This window comes from Crocodylus siamensis, chromosome 1 (genome assembly GCF_052110815.1).
Source record: "Crocodylus siamensis isolate JL-2025a chromosome 1, ASM5211081v1, whole genome shotgun sequence".
Lineage (NCBI taxonomy): Eukaryota > Metazoa > Chordata > Crocodylia > Crocodylidae > Crocodylus > Crocodylus siamensis.
In genome coordinates, this window is record NC_143395.1 from 368,996,164 (window position 1) to 369,011,955 (window position 15,792).

Consider the following 15,792-nt stretch of genomic DNA (forward strand, 5'->3'; position numbering starts at 1 on the left):
TGGGTGATGTCAGCTGGGTCTCCTCTGGGGCAGGTGGCTCCTACTCTGGCTACCTGAGTCCAAGGCCAGCAGGGCCAGCATCCCCTTCTTGTGGTGCTACTCCTGGCACCTCCAGCTCCATGAGTGGTGGGCCTGGGACCAAGTGGGTGGTGGCAGACCTGGGACAGGGGCCAGGCCAGGGGCTCCTGTGGGCAGGAGGCACCAGAGAACTTCCTCCCAGGCCCAGGCAGGGGCCTACTGTGGGACAGCAGGGGAGTACCAGGGGCCCTGCAGGGCCATGGATGGAGGCCGGGCACTGGGGATACTCACAGGACTGCCAGGCCCAGGAGGGTGTCCAGGGTCCAGTAGTCCTCATCCATGGCCTCCAGTGCCTGGGTCTGGATGGCCACTTATTGCCTGAGCAGCTGGATCCACTTCTGCTCCAGGGGCAGGAGCTCAGCCCAGAACTCCTGCTCTGCCCAGTCCCACTCATGTTCCTAGACAGTCTCCTGGGTGATATTTTCCTCCTGCCAGGCCTGCACTCATGCCTCCCACTCCTTTGCCACCTCTACCAGCTGCTATAGCAGGAAAGGCTGATCTTGTGTGTGCAGCGCATGCAGAGGGTTCCAGCACTGGGTGGCAATGACTCAGAGCCTGCATCCCTGCTGGGGCTAGTGGCCTCTCCCTCATATCCAGATGCTGCCCCTGCAGAGGCAAGAGACAGAAGCCTTTTGTGAGTGTTTGCAACATTTCAGCAATAAGATGCTCTGCACCAGGACCGTGCACTGCCCAGGCTCAGATCAGGGGTTGACCAGGCATGGATGCTCAGGGACCATGGCAAGTCCAACTGTCCAGGCCTGGGCCCAGGCAGCCTCTAGCCAACCCTCCCCCCCATCTCCGATTGCTCCCCTGGGCTGTTGGGTGCTGGCCACATGCAGCCTGCCCCCCACAACCCCTTTCCAGGGCTCAGGGTGTATGGGGCTCCTAGGTAACTGGGCCAGCAGCATCCAGCACAGGGGCACAGCAATGGGCTGGGAGCCATGCAACTGAGACTATACCCCACAGCACCTGCAGTAGCAGGGCAGGTGCCTGGGGTGAGCAACATGGAGCTGGTGATGGTCCTGCTGCCAGAGGCAGCCAGCAAGCAGCCCTGAGGAGCTATCAGGGTTGGCCAGGGTGTGCAGTAGGCTGCAGCCCTTTTCAGCACCTACCTGGCTCGATGAGGGTGCCCTAGCACCCAAGTGGCCCTTTAGTGGCCAGGCAGCAGCTCTGGCTCCCAGCCAACCCAGGAAGAGGCAACCTGTGTCCTGTCCAGGGGGGGCACATGTGGCCTGCAGTGCTCCTGTGGAGTGAACAGACTCCTTTAGGCTCCTGATGTGTGTGTCCCAGAGCACAAAATGTCTGCAGGCTTTTTCACCCTGCAGCCCAGCCCTGGGACAGAAGAGACTCCCAGCCAGGAGCCCTGGGGCTGGACAGACTGAGCAGTAAACTTAGTGCTAGGTTGTGTCTACATGTGCATTAGGCCTGTGAAAAGTGGAAAGCATTCACTTTGGATTCGGAGATTCGGAGGAACAGTGATTCGATTCATTGATTCGAATCACTGTCTCGATTTGATTCGGTTGAATCTGAAGATATTCGGTGCTGAATCTTATTCAGCCATAGACTATAGAGGCAGGCAGTGCTGGCGGGAGCACCCGGATGAGCCCCAGCTTGAGCCGGCAGCCCCGAGAAAAGCCGTAGCTCATCTGGCTGCTCCCCAAGCTGACCCCTGCCAAGGCAAGGTAGGCAGTGCTGGCAGCCCCAGGAGAAGCTGCAGGGGCTGTGGGGAATGATTGGGAGCTGGGAGGAATGATTGGGCTGCTGGGGGATCAAACCAGGAGCCGGGGGGGGAGCCCCTGTTTGTTCCTCCAGCCCCTGATCATTACTCCCAGCTCCTGGTTCGATTCCCCAGCTCCCAATCATTCCCACAGTTCCCCCATCATTCCCCTTAGCCCCTGTGACTTCTCCCAGGGCTACCAGCACTGCCTGCCTCACCCCAGTGCTGGGGCAGCCAGGGGAGCAGCCGGACAAGCCACAGCTTCTCCCAGGGCTGCTGGCTTAAGCCAGGACTCATCTGGCTGCTCCCACAGCTGCTCCTGCCAGCACTGCCTAGTGCCTGCCTGTACAGTCTATGGCTGAATCTCTGATTCTCTCCAAATCAATTCAGAGGTTTTTGATTTGATTCAGAGAGATTAATGAGTCTCCTGATTTGATTTGGATTTGGAGATTCGGTTGCCAAATCAAACCAAATCTCCTCCAAATAGAATCGGCTACTGAAGCTTCACGCAGCCCTAATGTGCTTTACTGCACATTAACTCATTGTAACTAAATTTGATACTTGCATTTGCAGGTATCAATTTTAATAGCCGCAATTAGCCATTTTTACTGTGCAGTAACAGCCTTCACACGTAGATGCAAGCCCATACTGTCCAGTAAATTAAGCTAATGCGTATTCACGTGTCTCATGTAGATGCGCTCACTAACAGGCACTTGTTTTTTATGTTATCCTTTCATACCTCACACTACTCATTATGCCATTAATGGAATTACTTATTGACACCCAAACAGGAGTGCAACCCACAGCATATCACTCCCATGCTGAACAGTACAGATTCTCTCTTAGAGATTCTCCTCTTCCCTTAAGGGGGAACCTGAAAATAATTTGGTACTAGAATAAGAACATGCATTAAAAAAATTAACACATTCTCAAATTATCTTGAGCAAATTAAGGGATTTTAGCCTGATGGTAATAATGTAAATGTGCTTTGCCATTTATTTCAATGGAAACATGGTTGGGACCTATTTCCTTTGCATCTGCTGTGGGAATTCTACCATTCAGTAACTCCATGCCTACATAAATTGTGATATGTCCTTTCACAGTGTGCCACGGCTATTTCATTAAATATCCAAATCAGAAAGGCGTTGAGGTTCAGGCTCTGAAGCACAGTGCAGGATAGTGGTGGCCAATCTGCAGCAGGTGTGACCCAAATGGCATAGGCAGCCTCTGTATATGGCACATGGCAGATCAGAAAGGGAGCAGGAACACAGCAGCAGATAAGGTAGGGAACAGAAAGCAACAGATCAGGCAAGAGAAAGAGATTTGAGTGACACTCAGAGAGGGTTCGCTGTTTCCCTCAGTAGTGTAGAGATGCAGCCAGGCACCCAGGGGACAGGGGCAGCAGCAACTGCCAGTTGCCTTGCAATTGCAATTATAGTTATGTGACTACCAGCTGTGGGAGCTTGATGCCGAATTATATAGGACTGAATTAAGCACAGGCTCAGACCTGTTCAATTTAAAACTTTTATTGTTTCACAAAGTCATAAACTAAAGGAGGTCTGTTGGTTCACGAGGTTCCCAAATCAAGCCCTTGCTCTCTAACCTGGAGGCTAGGTGCGGCTGCCTGATTCAGTAGTCTCAGAACTGGTCAACAGCTCATTTAAAAGGAGTCCCTTATCTTTTTTTAGGCAAAAGATACAAAACTGTCCCCATGGTGGAAGTGAGTCATCTAACATAACTTTACTATTAGTTATATATGATAACACTTATACATATGCATTTCTAATTCTTACTTCTGTTGGTTATTTAGTTAACTTATCTATATTATAATATCAGGTGATACGCTTTGTATTATAATCATTACGCTTCTTATGTTAATTCTTAATGACCTTTATATTTCTTATGCTAATTTTCTATTACCTAAATACATTATTCATCTATATGTTTTGCTGGTTTTTGCAGGGTTAAAATGTCAAAACTGACATAATATGCAGTTGTTTTTTCATCATTGCGGTTTAGCCATGCAGTTTCCTATTCTTAACAATGTAAGCGGCATGTCTGCTATTTTTATCATTGTTTAAAGGTCAGAAGTTCAGTATTTTCATCTAAGGGTCAGAAAGTGATTACCAGAATGTCAATCGCTGATTCCTCAACCTCCTTGAAGCATTCTGAGAGTTTTAGTGCATTTTTTTTAATGCTAGGCCTTGCTTAGCATAAGCACTCTCTCACACCAGCAGCCACCCAAGTTTGGGCCTGGGTCAATAGGCCCAGTCACCGTGCCCTAGTTATGCCATTGGTTTATCTAGTGGCATAAGACTGATGTCTTTTAATACATACAGAACAGGCCAGGATAAGAGCTACTTAAGCTATGAGAAAAGCTTGACAAAAAATAGCTATAAACTAGCCAGAAATACATTTAGACTGGAAATGAAAAGAAGGTTTCTAACCATCAGAGGACTGCAACTCTGAAACAGCCTTCAAGTAGAGGTAATGGGGAGAAAACTTTAATTAGTTTTAAGATAGTACTTAGTACATTTTAAGATCACAAACGAGACACTGACAGAAGTGATATTTGTCAAGTGATTGGCCCCTTGAAAGCACTCTACAGCTGTGCCCTGACAGAAGTGCACAGCTGCAGAGCACTTTAAAGTGTCTGATTAAGTAAAAAATTAACCCTCATGTAATGAGGGTTCAGATGAAGGTGCTCCAAACTGGAGCACCTTCATTAACTTCGGTCTTCCCCTGCTTATGATTGAGGCTGATGCAGCCCAGTCCTGGCCCCAGTGTTGTCTACAGGATGAGAAGGGGGAGAAAAGAGGGGAGGGCAGCTCCAGGCTGGGGTTGTCCAGTCTGACCTGGAGGAGAAGCAGGCAGATTGGAGCTTCCCTCCTCCCCTCTGAGGTGTGGGGGCTCCAATCCACCTGCCCCTATCCAGCTCAGGATGGGCAAACCCCAGCTTGGAGCTGTCTCCCCTCCCTTCTTCCCCTTCCATCCTGTAGGCAGCACCGGAGCTGAGACGGAGCGGGGGTGGGGAGAGAAGAGAGACTGCAGACAGGCAGCCTCTCTCCACTGAATCGACTCCAAAGTGGAACTCAGTTCCCACCCCCCATCCAACCTAACAGAAAATGTCTGTTAGGTCGGGGGCAGGGGCAGGGAGTCATTGTAACACATGGCACTTCCTATTAAGCACCATGAGTTACAGTGAGGAGCTGGATATCTGTCAGTGCCCATGGCCCTGCAAGTGAAATCAGTGGAGTTACCCTGGTATAAAGCTGGAGTAACTCAGTGGTGAATTAGGTCCTGAATTTTGAGACATGATTTGTGATTAGGATCCACTGTTCATGCCTGCAAATGCATCATTTCTTTCAGCAGAAATACGACAAAGAACTTGAACATCTATGCAGGGCTTCTCACCTTTGACTATTTCTGGGTAGTGTGGTTTGATATTTTTAATCATTCTCGGAGGTCATGCCACAGTATTATGTCATTGAAATGAAGTGACACTTCGTGAATTATATCACTCTAGATAACTTAAAATCAAACTTAGTAAGAGTATGTCACAGAAGGCATCAGCTTTCTAGATGATTCATGGACAGTAGCTATCTAAGTACTGTATGATGCTCTTCAATTTATTGCAAATTTTATATTGTTGATAGTATATGCAAATCACTAAACAAAACTGCTGTGCCACTTATGTAATTAGGTAATGTCTGAAAAAATATAAAGCTTATGCAGATAACTGTATAATATTGAGTCTCATTCTTATTTTATTCTCTCTTTCTATAAAAAAATTGATCTCATACCAATTTTCATTGATTTCATAGATATTAGGGCTGGAAGGGACCCTGGAATATCATTGAGTCCAGCCCCCTGCCCCAGGTGCAGGAAGTCAGATGGGGTCATAGGATCCCAGCAAGATAAGCATCCAAATTTGTCTTGAAGGCATTCAATGTAGGTGCATGAACCACCTCCAGTGGCAGGCTATTCCAGACCTTGGGGGCTCAGACAGTGAAGAAATTCTTCCTTATGCCCAGCCTGAAACGGTGTTGCAGGAGGTTATAACAGTTCAACCTTGTCATCCCTTGGGGAGCTCTGGTGAACAATCCTTCCCCTAGATTCTGGTGAACACCCCGATAAACGTATCAGTGGCCATCAGATCGCCCCCGAGCCTGCGCTTTTCCAGGCTAGAGTCCCATAGCTCCGAGCCTGTCATTGTAAGGTCTGTTTTCCTGACCTCTGATCATGTGTGTGGCTCTTCTCTGGACCCTCTCAAGCTTCTCCACATGCTTTTTGAATTGAGGAGCCCAAAACTGGACACAGTATTATCAGCAACTACACATTTGTTAACTGAAAATCAGAGTTAATGTATTTTGTGATTCTGTAGCTGCAGAAGATTTCATAGATTTCATAGACATTAGGGCTGGAAGGGATCTCGGAAGATCATCGAGTCCAGCCCCCTGCCCAAAGGGCAAGAACTCAACTGGGGTCATAGGATCCCAGCAAGATAAGCATCCAATTTGCTCTTGAAGCTGCTTGAACCACCTCCGAAGGCAAGCTGTTTCAGACCTTGGGGGCTCAGACAGTAAAGAAATTCTTCCTTATGTGCAGCCTAAAATGGTTTTGCAGGAGTTTACAACTGTTTGATCTTGTCATCCCTTGGGGTGCTTTGGTGAACAATCGTTCCCCCAGATCCTAGTGAACATCCCTGATAAACTTATAGGTGGCCATCAGATCGCCCCTGAGCCTGCGCTTTTCCAGGCTAAAGAGTCCCATAGCTCTGAGCCTGTCATCATAAGTTCTGTTTTCCTGACCTCTGATCATGTGTGTGGCTCTTCTCTGGACCCTCTCAAGCTTCTCCACATCCTTTTTGAACTGAGGAGCCCAAAACTGGACGCAGTACTCCGGTTGCGGCCTCACCAAGGCCGAGTACAAGGGGAGAATGACATCCCAGGATTTGCTTGAGAAACATCTATGGATGGAAGCCAGCGTTTTGCTCACTTTACTAGCAGCAGCATCGCACTGAAGGCTCATGTTCATGTTGTGGTCAATGATGACCCCCAAGTCTCTTTCTTCCATAGTGCTAGCCAGTGTAACACTGCCAAGCCTATAAGCATGCTGCAGGTTTTTCTTCCCAAGGTGGAGAACCTTGCATTTCTCAGTGTTAAACACCATCAGGTCAATGGAGTTCATCAGGACAAGGCCTCCTCCATCAAAACACCATCTCGTTGGTTCCCAAATGAAGCCCATTCTGACTCCATAATACATACCGATGGCAATGTCCCTTACTGATGGCATTTAGTGATAGTGCTGAATTACTGTAGGGCAAACTCCGTCTTCACTGCAAAGACTCACCTAATACCTTCTCCCTTTTCAGACAGGAGAAAGTGGCTGCATTGACAGACAGCTTTGGCATTTATAGTTCCCTGGTTAAGGTACTAGACTGGGTGCAGGAGGTCTGGGTTCAGTTTCTCACCTTCCAAGACTTCCTGTGCAACTTTGAGCAAGGCACTTAACCTCTGTGCTTCCACTACAAACTATACACAATGTATCTGTGAGCCCTCCCTTGATAGGTCTCATTTGTTCAGATCTCTTGCTATGTGCTTACAGAGAATTCAGCACAGTAGAGCTCCAATCTTAATTGCTGCCTTTATACAGTGCCACAATATAAAACATAAGAACAGATGGCTCGTATGAACATTAGGAGCAATCCACAGTGGAACACTGCAGACTCTTTCTTTTGGAATTTAAGCACCTTTTAGGCAGTTGTTGCTATGGAAGCGGTATCCACAATAAGGCTCTATTGATGCAGAAGACAAGAAACAGGTGTTTTGAATCTTGTATTATCTCCCTTTCCTGTGCAGTATCCCAGTAAGCATCTAAGTCCCAACAATGACTCTCTGTCTTCAGACCTTTCTTCCCCACAAAGTTTAATGTGTGCCTCCTCCTAGCCCAGCAGCCCTGATGTCTTGCGAGAAAGAGTGCATCCTTTTCATCTCTCATGAGAGGACAAGGCGGGGAAGGGGGGGCTCTCACTCCTCTATCTGAAAAACACTACTGGTGGCAGTGACTAGTGTTGACAGTCAGCCCCATTGGCCTACATACTTCCCAGAAAAGTTGTTGGGCTTTCAGCTTTTCTTTGAGTAGAGGAAGGCTGCAAAATCTAATCCTAAATGGGTAATCTTGGTCCTACAGCCACTACATTTGATTTGGTAAATTAACACAGATTATTGAAGGTATATGAAAAAGGAGGTAAAAGGTTATTATCCCCTATGATTTGTTGAATTAGTGACAAGAGAAGGTACAGGACAGTCAAGAATTTACCTCTTTCTACTCTACTCTGATCAGTTTTCTGTTTTACCTGATCACCTGTTCACCTAGTATTCCACTTGCTATATGGTGATCTATAAGATGTGCTAGACTGAACAGAGCTTGGCCTACAGACTACTCATATATGGAGCATGGCTTTCTTCAAAGTTTGAAAGTAAGTGAATAATTTTGGCTATTTCTATATTGGCTTCCAACTCTATTGTCCACCAAATGAGATATATTAAGAAGACTCAGCACAAGAAAGACTTTTGGGAAGAAGTAAAGACCTTAAACAAGGTGGCTAAAGCCAATGAGGAGAAAGCTAAGATGTTATAGGCCCTCCAGGAACACAAATTCAAGCCAGGAAAAAAAAACCCGCAGAGGGGGAAGAAAATGCCTTTCCAGAGAAAGAAATGGATCATATGGATGCATGCTTGGTCAAAATCACCATATTTGGTCTTACCTAATGAAATGGCTTTCTGTGCTAAGACACTGAGCTTCATATAAATAAACTTCAGGATCATCCCAAGTGAAGGGGAAAAATACTTGGCTGAAGGTTTCTTGCAGTTGAAGAACTGGGTCACTGAGAAGAAAGAGAAAGCAGGAGGAGTAAGTCCTCCAAGAGGTAAAGCATCTAAAGAGCAGTCTATTCCTTCTCAAAGCCTCCCAGTAAACTCTGTGCTTCCTGCCTCCAATTTCTTGCTCTCTTTGGACTCGGAACTGCATCTTGTTCTTCATCATTTTTACTTCTGTCTGTCTGCCTATATATTAACAATTTACCTACTTCTTTCTTTGTCATCAAAGCAGCCAAAACATGCAGGTAAATCTGACTCAAAGTTGATGACATGAAGACAGGACCAACCCTGCAACATTTTACAACTACACTGAAAAAATCCTTTAAAGGTGAGTTATGTAGAAAAAAAAATGGCAGTCTTCATTTTAAGTAGTTGAATACAGCATCAGTATTTGCACTGTAATATGTTTACATGGTAGACAACAGATGTATTGCAAATCTCGAAGGTCAGCAACTTTACTGACATCAATGAGTTTGGTCAAGATTTTCAAAAATAGGATCCTAAATCCATATTTAGGTGCTTACTATGGAACTTAAATGGAACTTCAGAACTTATTATACATAAATGGAACTTCAGTATGCCTATGATTATGCTGTCAGTGCATATACTGAGGAGGACCTACAAATGGCCCTTAACTGCTTCTCTTAAATATACCAGTGCATGGGACTGACCCTTAACATCAGAAAAATAAAGGTGCTTCACCAGCCTGCTCTGGGCCAATTAACTTGGCCAGCAAAGATCCTCATTGATGGACAGGACCTGGGGAATGTTCAACACTTTGCATACCTCAGTAGCCATCTTTCAAAGAAGGCCAAAATCGAAGAGGACAGCCAGTATAGGATCTGATGTGCCAGCTCTGCCTTTGGGAGACTGTATCATTGTGTATTCAACAATGACAACATCAGGACTCAAACAAAACTCATGTTATATAAAGCTGTGGTAACCCCAACTATTCTCTATGGCTGTGAAGCTTGGGTGACCTCCAGAGACCACCTGAAAAGCCTGGAATGCCTTCATCAGTGCTACCTCCAGAAGATCCTTGGCATAAAGTTGGAGGATCATCATACAAATGCCAGTGTCCTCACTGACACTACCACCACAAACATGGAAGTATTAATTATTCAACATCAGCTATGGTGGCCAGGGCATTGTGTGCACATGTCTGATGTACGTTTACCAAAGCAACTGCTATACTCCCAACTCAGCAGAAGACAAAGAACATATGGGGACCAGTGAAAACACTTCAGGGACACCCTCAAGGCAAACATTAAGTAATGTGGCATTGACACCACAAATTGGGAAAAACTAGCCTGGGACAGGGCTACGTGGTGATACTTTGCAAGAGAAGGTACATCTTACTTCGAAGAAAACCAACTCACCCTGGAGGCAGAAAAATGACAGAAATGGAAGGAAAGGAAACACGACTGAGAAGTTCGCAATTTGACCCTCCCTTTAACCACTACCTGTGGTGTCTGCCAGAGAGTCTGGAGCTCTAGGATTGACCTTCTTAGCCACTAATGGACTCATCTACAACCTCTTACTTGACTGTGAGAGTAATCATTCTTGATTGTGAGGAATTGCTGATGATGATACATAGGTGGACTAACTTTCAAATGTATTCAACACCCAATTGTTTGTGCTGACCTCAATAGGAACTGCTGGATACTTAATAGTTATAACAAATCAGACCACTTTACTTTCAGTAGGTATCTAAAGTATGATGTTGGTAGCCTAGATTTACCTATTGAAATCTTGCTTCCTGTGCTACAGGGCTTGTGTTCATTTGAGCTTATTAAGCTTAGCTTTAGCTCCATCACAACATATGTGTCTTCATTCTGTTTGAATAATGATCTTAAAATGGGAGCTGTAGTGCCTTAATTTAATATGATACACATGAACACAAACAAAAACAAAAATAGTAATATTTATCTAACATTTAATGCAAACTGATAAAAATCTATATGGTACAGGTCCTTCAGCCAGGAGCATTTGGCTAAAAGGCAAGGTGAATGGACTGCATAGATATTGTGAGTTTAGAATAATATTTATTACAGCCCTTGATTTGCCAGTCCTTTTCAGAAAGAGCAAAGAATGAAAGAAGAATAACATATTCTTGGCTGAATATGATGCAAGTATTTGTTTCAAGTTGTAAAAGCCTCCTTCATTCAGCCCTGCCTCAGTGACTGCTACTACATTCACATGTTGCTTGGCTTTCAATCAATTGTGTTATACTGTATGAAATGACATCACTATAGATGACTTGCATCTTAGCTAGTCACTGTCACTAGTAGGCTTCAGACATCAAGCTGATATAAGGACAGTACATGTGTAAGTACAATAGGCCTCTTAAATTTGTTACAAATGCTCAGAGTTTGGTAACATATATATAATTACCAAGCAAAATTACTATGCACCTCTGGGCTTTTACTTTCTGAAGTAAAATCATAGTATTGGAAGGGACCCCAAGGGCTATCTAATCCAACCACCTCCACAAATGCAGGCTATGCTAGAGCTGATGCCTGTTTACAGTAGCACTTCATAAAAGCAACAACCTGGGAACATTTTCTGCAATGTGTAGTCAGATGACAGTCCCTATAACAGTAGGCTCAGGTGTGACTTCAGAGCAGGACACCAACATCTTGCTACTAACAGGTATTGATTGCATGTCTATACTGTCTCAACAGAAAATTTCCAGTGAAGGAGATTTCACAACTTTGGGTAGTTTGCTCCATTTTTCTGCCATTCTTACAATTCTTCCCCGAGATGTAATCTAAACCTGTTTTGCTGCAACTTAAACCCATTGCCTCATGTCCTGCCGTCTGTGAAAAGATAGGATAGTTATAATGTTTGAAAGGGAAAAAATGTATTCAGATATAATCTTAACTGAAATTGTCCAGCAACACATTATACGTAGAGCCCTACCGAATTCATGGCAGAAGTGGTTCTGCACTGTGGCTCCTTTGATCTTGCAGGTTCTTCCATGTGCCCCCTGCTGCTGCTGCTGCTGCTGACTGGCAGGGTGACAAAATAAGTGTCATGTTTAAAACCACAATTTTTGCTTCGTTGACAATCATGAGTGAACCGCAAGTGGGGCTCCTCCACCAATCAACAGCAGTGGGGAGCATGGGGCAACCTGCAAAATTAAAGGAGCCACACAACACAGCACACTTCTGCTGTGAATTTGGTAGGGCCCTAATTCTAAGACAAAATGGAAACGTTTGGACTTTGTTATATTGGTTTAAGCTCTTTATTTATATTTTTAAGTGTGTCATGGAAAGAGAGGCTTCATACTGGATGGGTAGCTTCTTAATCTGTTCTGCTGAACATGCCTCTGAAGCACATTCATGTCCAGTGAATTCCTTGCATCTGCACTGCAAGCTGGAAGCCTGATTACCAGGGATCCTGGTTTTCTATGCTTAAAAAAAATCCCCAATTTTCAGAGTAAAAAAAGTAACCCAAAATCCACATTTTCCCATGATTAAAATGAAACGTGTGTGTGTGTGTGTGTGTGTGTGTGTGTGTGTGTGTGTGTGTGTGTGTGTGTGTGTGTGTGTGTGTGGTGTTTCATTTTAATCCCAGGAAAATGTGGATATTTTGGGTTACTTTTTTTACGCTGAAAATTGAGGATTTTATTTTAGCAGAGAAAACCAGGATCCCTAGTAATCAGGCTTCCAGCTTGCAGTGCAGATGCATGTAAACTCCTTGCCTTCTTGAGAAGTACCAGCACCAAGGAAAGGCTATTTTGTACATATTACTATTCTGTACATTGCACCTGCTGTCCCTTGAACTTTTTCTCACTTTTTAGCAAGAGGTTGATGAAGTCTCTCATAAGAAATTAATAAATAAGAGAATTTATTTTTAAAGCTGCCTGCTCCCTGCTATGAAGCCTGAGGCATTGTGCAATAAATCATAATAAATATCATAAAACAGTATAAATAAGTAATCAGCTGTTCCCTCAATTCTGGAATTATTAGGCAGGGCAAGTAAACAGAAAATTGGATATTTCCAGTTTTGGAAAATTGGAAACAGAAATTTCTCTCCATTGTTGAAGTGACTAGTTATCATTAGTACCTTCATATTTTGGTCTCTAATTTGAGACATTGGAAAGAAGTTCGTTTTCCAGAGGCTGCACTTGGAGAACCCAGCCCTCCAGTAGAAACCTCATGTTGGGCACTCAAACAGAAGTGCCCCAAATCGTTTTGGAAAAATCACTTTGAAATAGTCTGGTTCTGCACCAACACTACAGAATCCACACCCAAATACTACAGTGATTGGTGATATATAAATCCTAACATAAATAAGGCATTTTACTATGCTTTCATGACCCAGCCATATAAATATGGTATAGCCAGATTTTTAAGCCCCTTAATTTGCACAATCACTGCATAAGCTTAAGTACTTCCAGTCATGGTTGTCATTGCTGATCTAGAACACTTTTCTATCTTGTGGTTCATAGGATATGACAGGCCTGACTGGGCTTGGCCTGTGTCTGGTCCCATCACAAGCCAACATAAGTGATGACTGCTTTCACCAAGCTTGACCAGTGAATGAATAAGAACTGCCATTGCTGCTCAATGTCTTGCCCTTCCTACTTCACCCCCCGACAGGAGCAGCTCATTAAGAAGCTATGGGAAGAGAAAGCCTTTCGGGTGGAAATCAAGGCCTTTCAAGTGAAGATCAAGGACTTTCAGGGGAAAATTAATGCCTTTCGGGACAAGATAAGGGCTTTCAGGATGGCAATCCAGGCCTTCTGGGAAGAAGAAAAACCCATCTGGGAGGAGGACAATGCCTTTCAGAAGGAAGAAAGGGCTTTTAGGGAAGAAGCAAACATCTTCTGGGAGGAGTACAGGGATTTCTGGAAAGGGTATAATGCTTTCTGGAAGAAGGACAAGGCTTTCTGGAAGGAGGATCAAGTACTATGGGAAAAAGACAAGACCCTCTTGGAAGAGGACAGGGTCCTGTGGGCAGAAGAGAAAGCCCTGTGGGCAGATGAAAAGATTCTCCTAGCAGCGGAAAGAACTTTTTGGGAAGATGAGGAAGCCCTCCGAGAAGATGAAAAGGCCCTCCAGGAAGATGAAAAAACTATCTGGGAGGGGGCATTTGGTCCTCTGAGAGAGGAACAGTTACTTGTAGCAGTAGCTATCAATACTGCTAGGGGCCACGGCTCAGTGGCCTGTAGAGGAAGAGGATAAACAAAATGTAAACCATTGCCCTAGGCATAAAACCAACACTTGCAAAGTCGCATACATTGAGGCAGTAGGTTGTTTAAATAGTCACCACTCTGCTTTGATCAAACCTGAAATAGCTACTTTGACTCAGAAACTTAATAAAAGCCTAATGGAGTGCCATTGTAGAACCATTTCCCAATTTCATAGTTTATAGTTTGTAGGGTCGGAAGGGACCTGAGCAGATTTAATTCGCTTTAAGATAATTGCAGTTATGTTTTCATTGTATTGTATATTCCTCTGTGACCCTGTATCTTGGTCAAAGTTTTGAAGTTGTCAGGCACCTACCTGGTTTCCAAACGTGTCACCTGTAAGAGGAAGGCTGATGCTTGTAAAGTTACGACTCATAAAAGGATGAAGATTTTTCAAGAATCTATATTAATTATAATTCTAAATCTCTCAGAAGCTGTAGATCCACTGGTGCAATTCAAATTAATGCATCTTACATATGCATTTCACTGGAGTAAGACACCAGTGAATTTAAGAGTCATCATGCTAGGTTCAGTGATGACAGAGCTCCGGACTGTAGGAGGGGATACCTATCTGAGACATACAAAAGAAATCTTGTTTTTTGGAATGACAAAAGTAACTGTTGTTGCTCTATGGCTCTTTCATGTCTGACAGGCTATTTTTGATGAGGAAACAAAATCCTAATCTTCAGATTCACAAAATTTAAAACATAATCCAGAAATACATAGCCTATATTTGATCTTTTTTGTGGCTTCTACAGCTTGGCCAGTAAGGGGTAAAAGGAGAGTGTGGAAACTTTAGCCAGAATGAATCTTGTCAGCCTAAGAGCCAAACTTGTTGCACTCGCACATTTTGTGAGTAGCTTTAGATTCATGTTCCAAGTTCGTGTGATAGTTTACATTTAAAAGGCCTGGATCAAAATGAGAAAGCACTTTACAAGCCCTTGTAAAGAATTTGAAGGCTTCTACGATTGTTGGGCATATACAAACTGGAAGTCAATCACTTCAAGTTCAATATTTCAGTTGTGATTTGCTGAAGGATGAGGTTGCGTGTCCTACCTAACTGTGTTTAAAACAATTTATACACAAAAAGTCATCCCCCCCTTCTGGGCCCCCCTTAGATCCCAGGAGAGGCATACCTAGGCCAAGAGTTAGTGAGGAACTAGTTAGGGAACTTCTGGAAGGACTGGATGTATTCAAATCAGCTGGTTTGGATGATCTCCACCCTAGAGTACTGAGGGAATTAGCTGAGGTCATTGCGGGACCCTTGGCACTGCTTTACGAGCACTCATGGTGCTCTGGTGTGGTGCCAGAGGACTGGAAGAGGGCCAGTGTGGTTCCCATCTTCAAAAAGGGGAGGAAGGAGGACCCAGGAAACTATAGGCCAGTTAGACTTACCTCGATCCTGGGCAAGCTTTTTGAGAAAATTATTCTGGCACGTATCCACGAGGGGCCAACAGGGGAGATTATGCTTAGGGGCAACGAACATGGGTTCATTAGCAGCAGGTCCTGTCAGACCAATCTGGTGGCCTTCTGCAACCAGATCACCAAATCCTTAGATGCAGGGGTAGCAGCGGACATAGTCTTCCTGGACTTTCGGAGGGCCTTCAACACTGTCTCTCACCCCGTTCTCATTAAGAAACTGGGGAGCTGTGATGTCAACACCCACACAGTAAAATGGGTTGCCAACTGGCTGGAGGGCTGTGCCCAGAGAGTGGTGGTGGATGGGTCATTTTTGACTTAGAGGGATGTGGGCAGTGGGGCCCGCACTGTTCAACATCTTCATCAGTGACTTGGACGAGGGGGTAAAAAGCATCCTGTTCAAATTTGCTGATGACACTAAGATGTGGGGGGATGTGGGCACACTAGAAGGAAGCAACAGGCTGCAAACAGACCTAGACAGGTTACAGGGGTGGGCGGAT

The 15,792-nt window shown here is 44.7% G+C and overlaps 1 protein-coding gene across 1 annotated transcript; it reads left to right on the plus strand.

Moving 5' to 3' along the window:
• The first annotated feature begins 13,223 nt into the window (after positions 1 to 13,223).
• Positions 13,224 to 13,868, plus strand: CCDC70 (coiled-coil domain containing 70). Its single transcript, XM_090031725.1, has one exon. The coding sequence runs from the start codon at positions 13,224 to 13,226 to the stop codon at positions 13,866 to 13,868; it is 645 nt and encodes a 214-aa protein (XP_089887851.1).
• The last annotated feature ends 1,924 nt before the right edge of the window (positions 13,869 to 15,792 follow it).

Bases quoted from the DNA above. Each gene is read 5' to 3' on its own strand.
- CCDC70 (XM_090031725.1), top strand. From the start codon at position 13,224: ATGAATAAGAACTGCCATTGCTGCTCAATGTCTTGCCCTTCCTACTTC.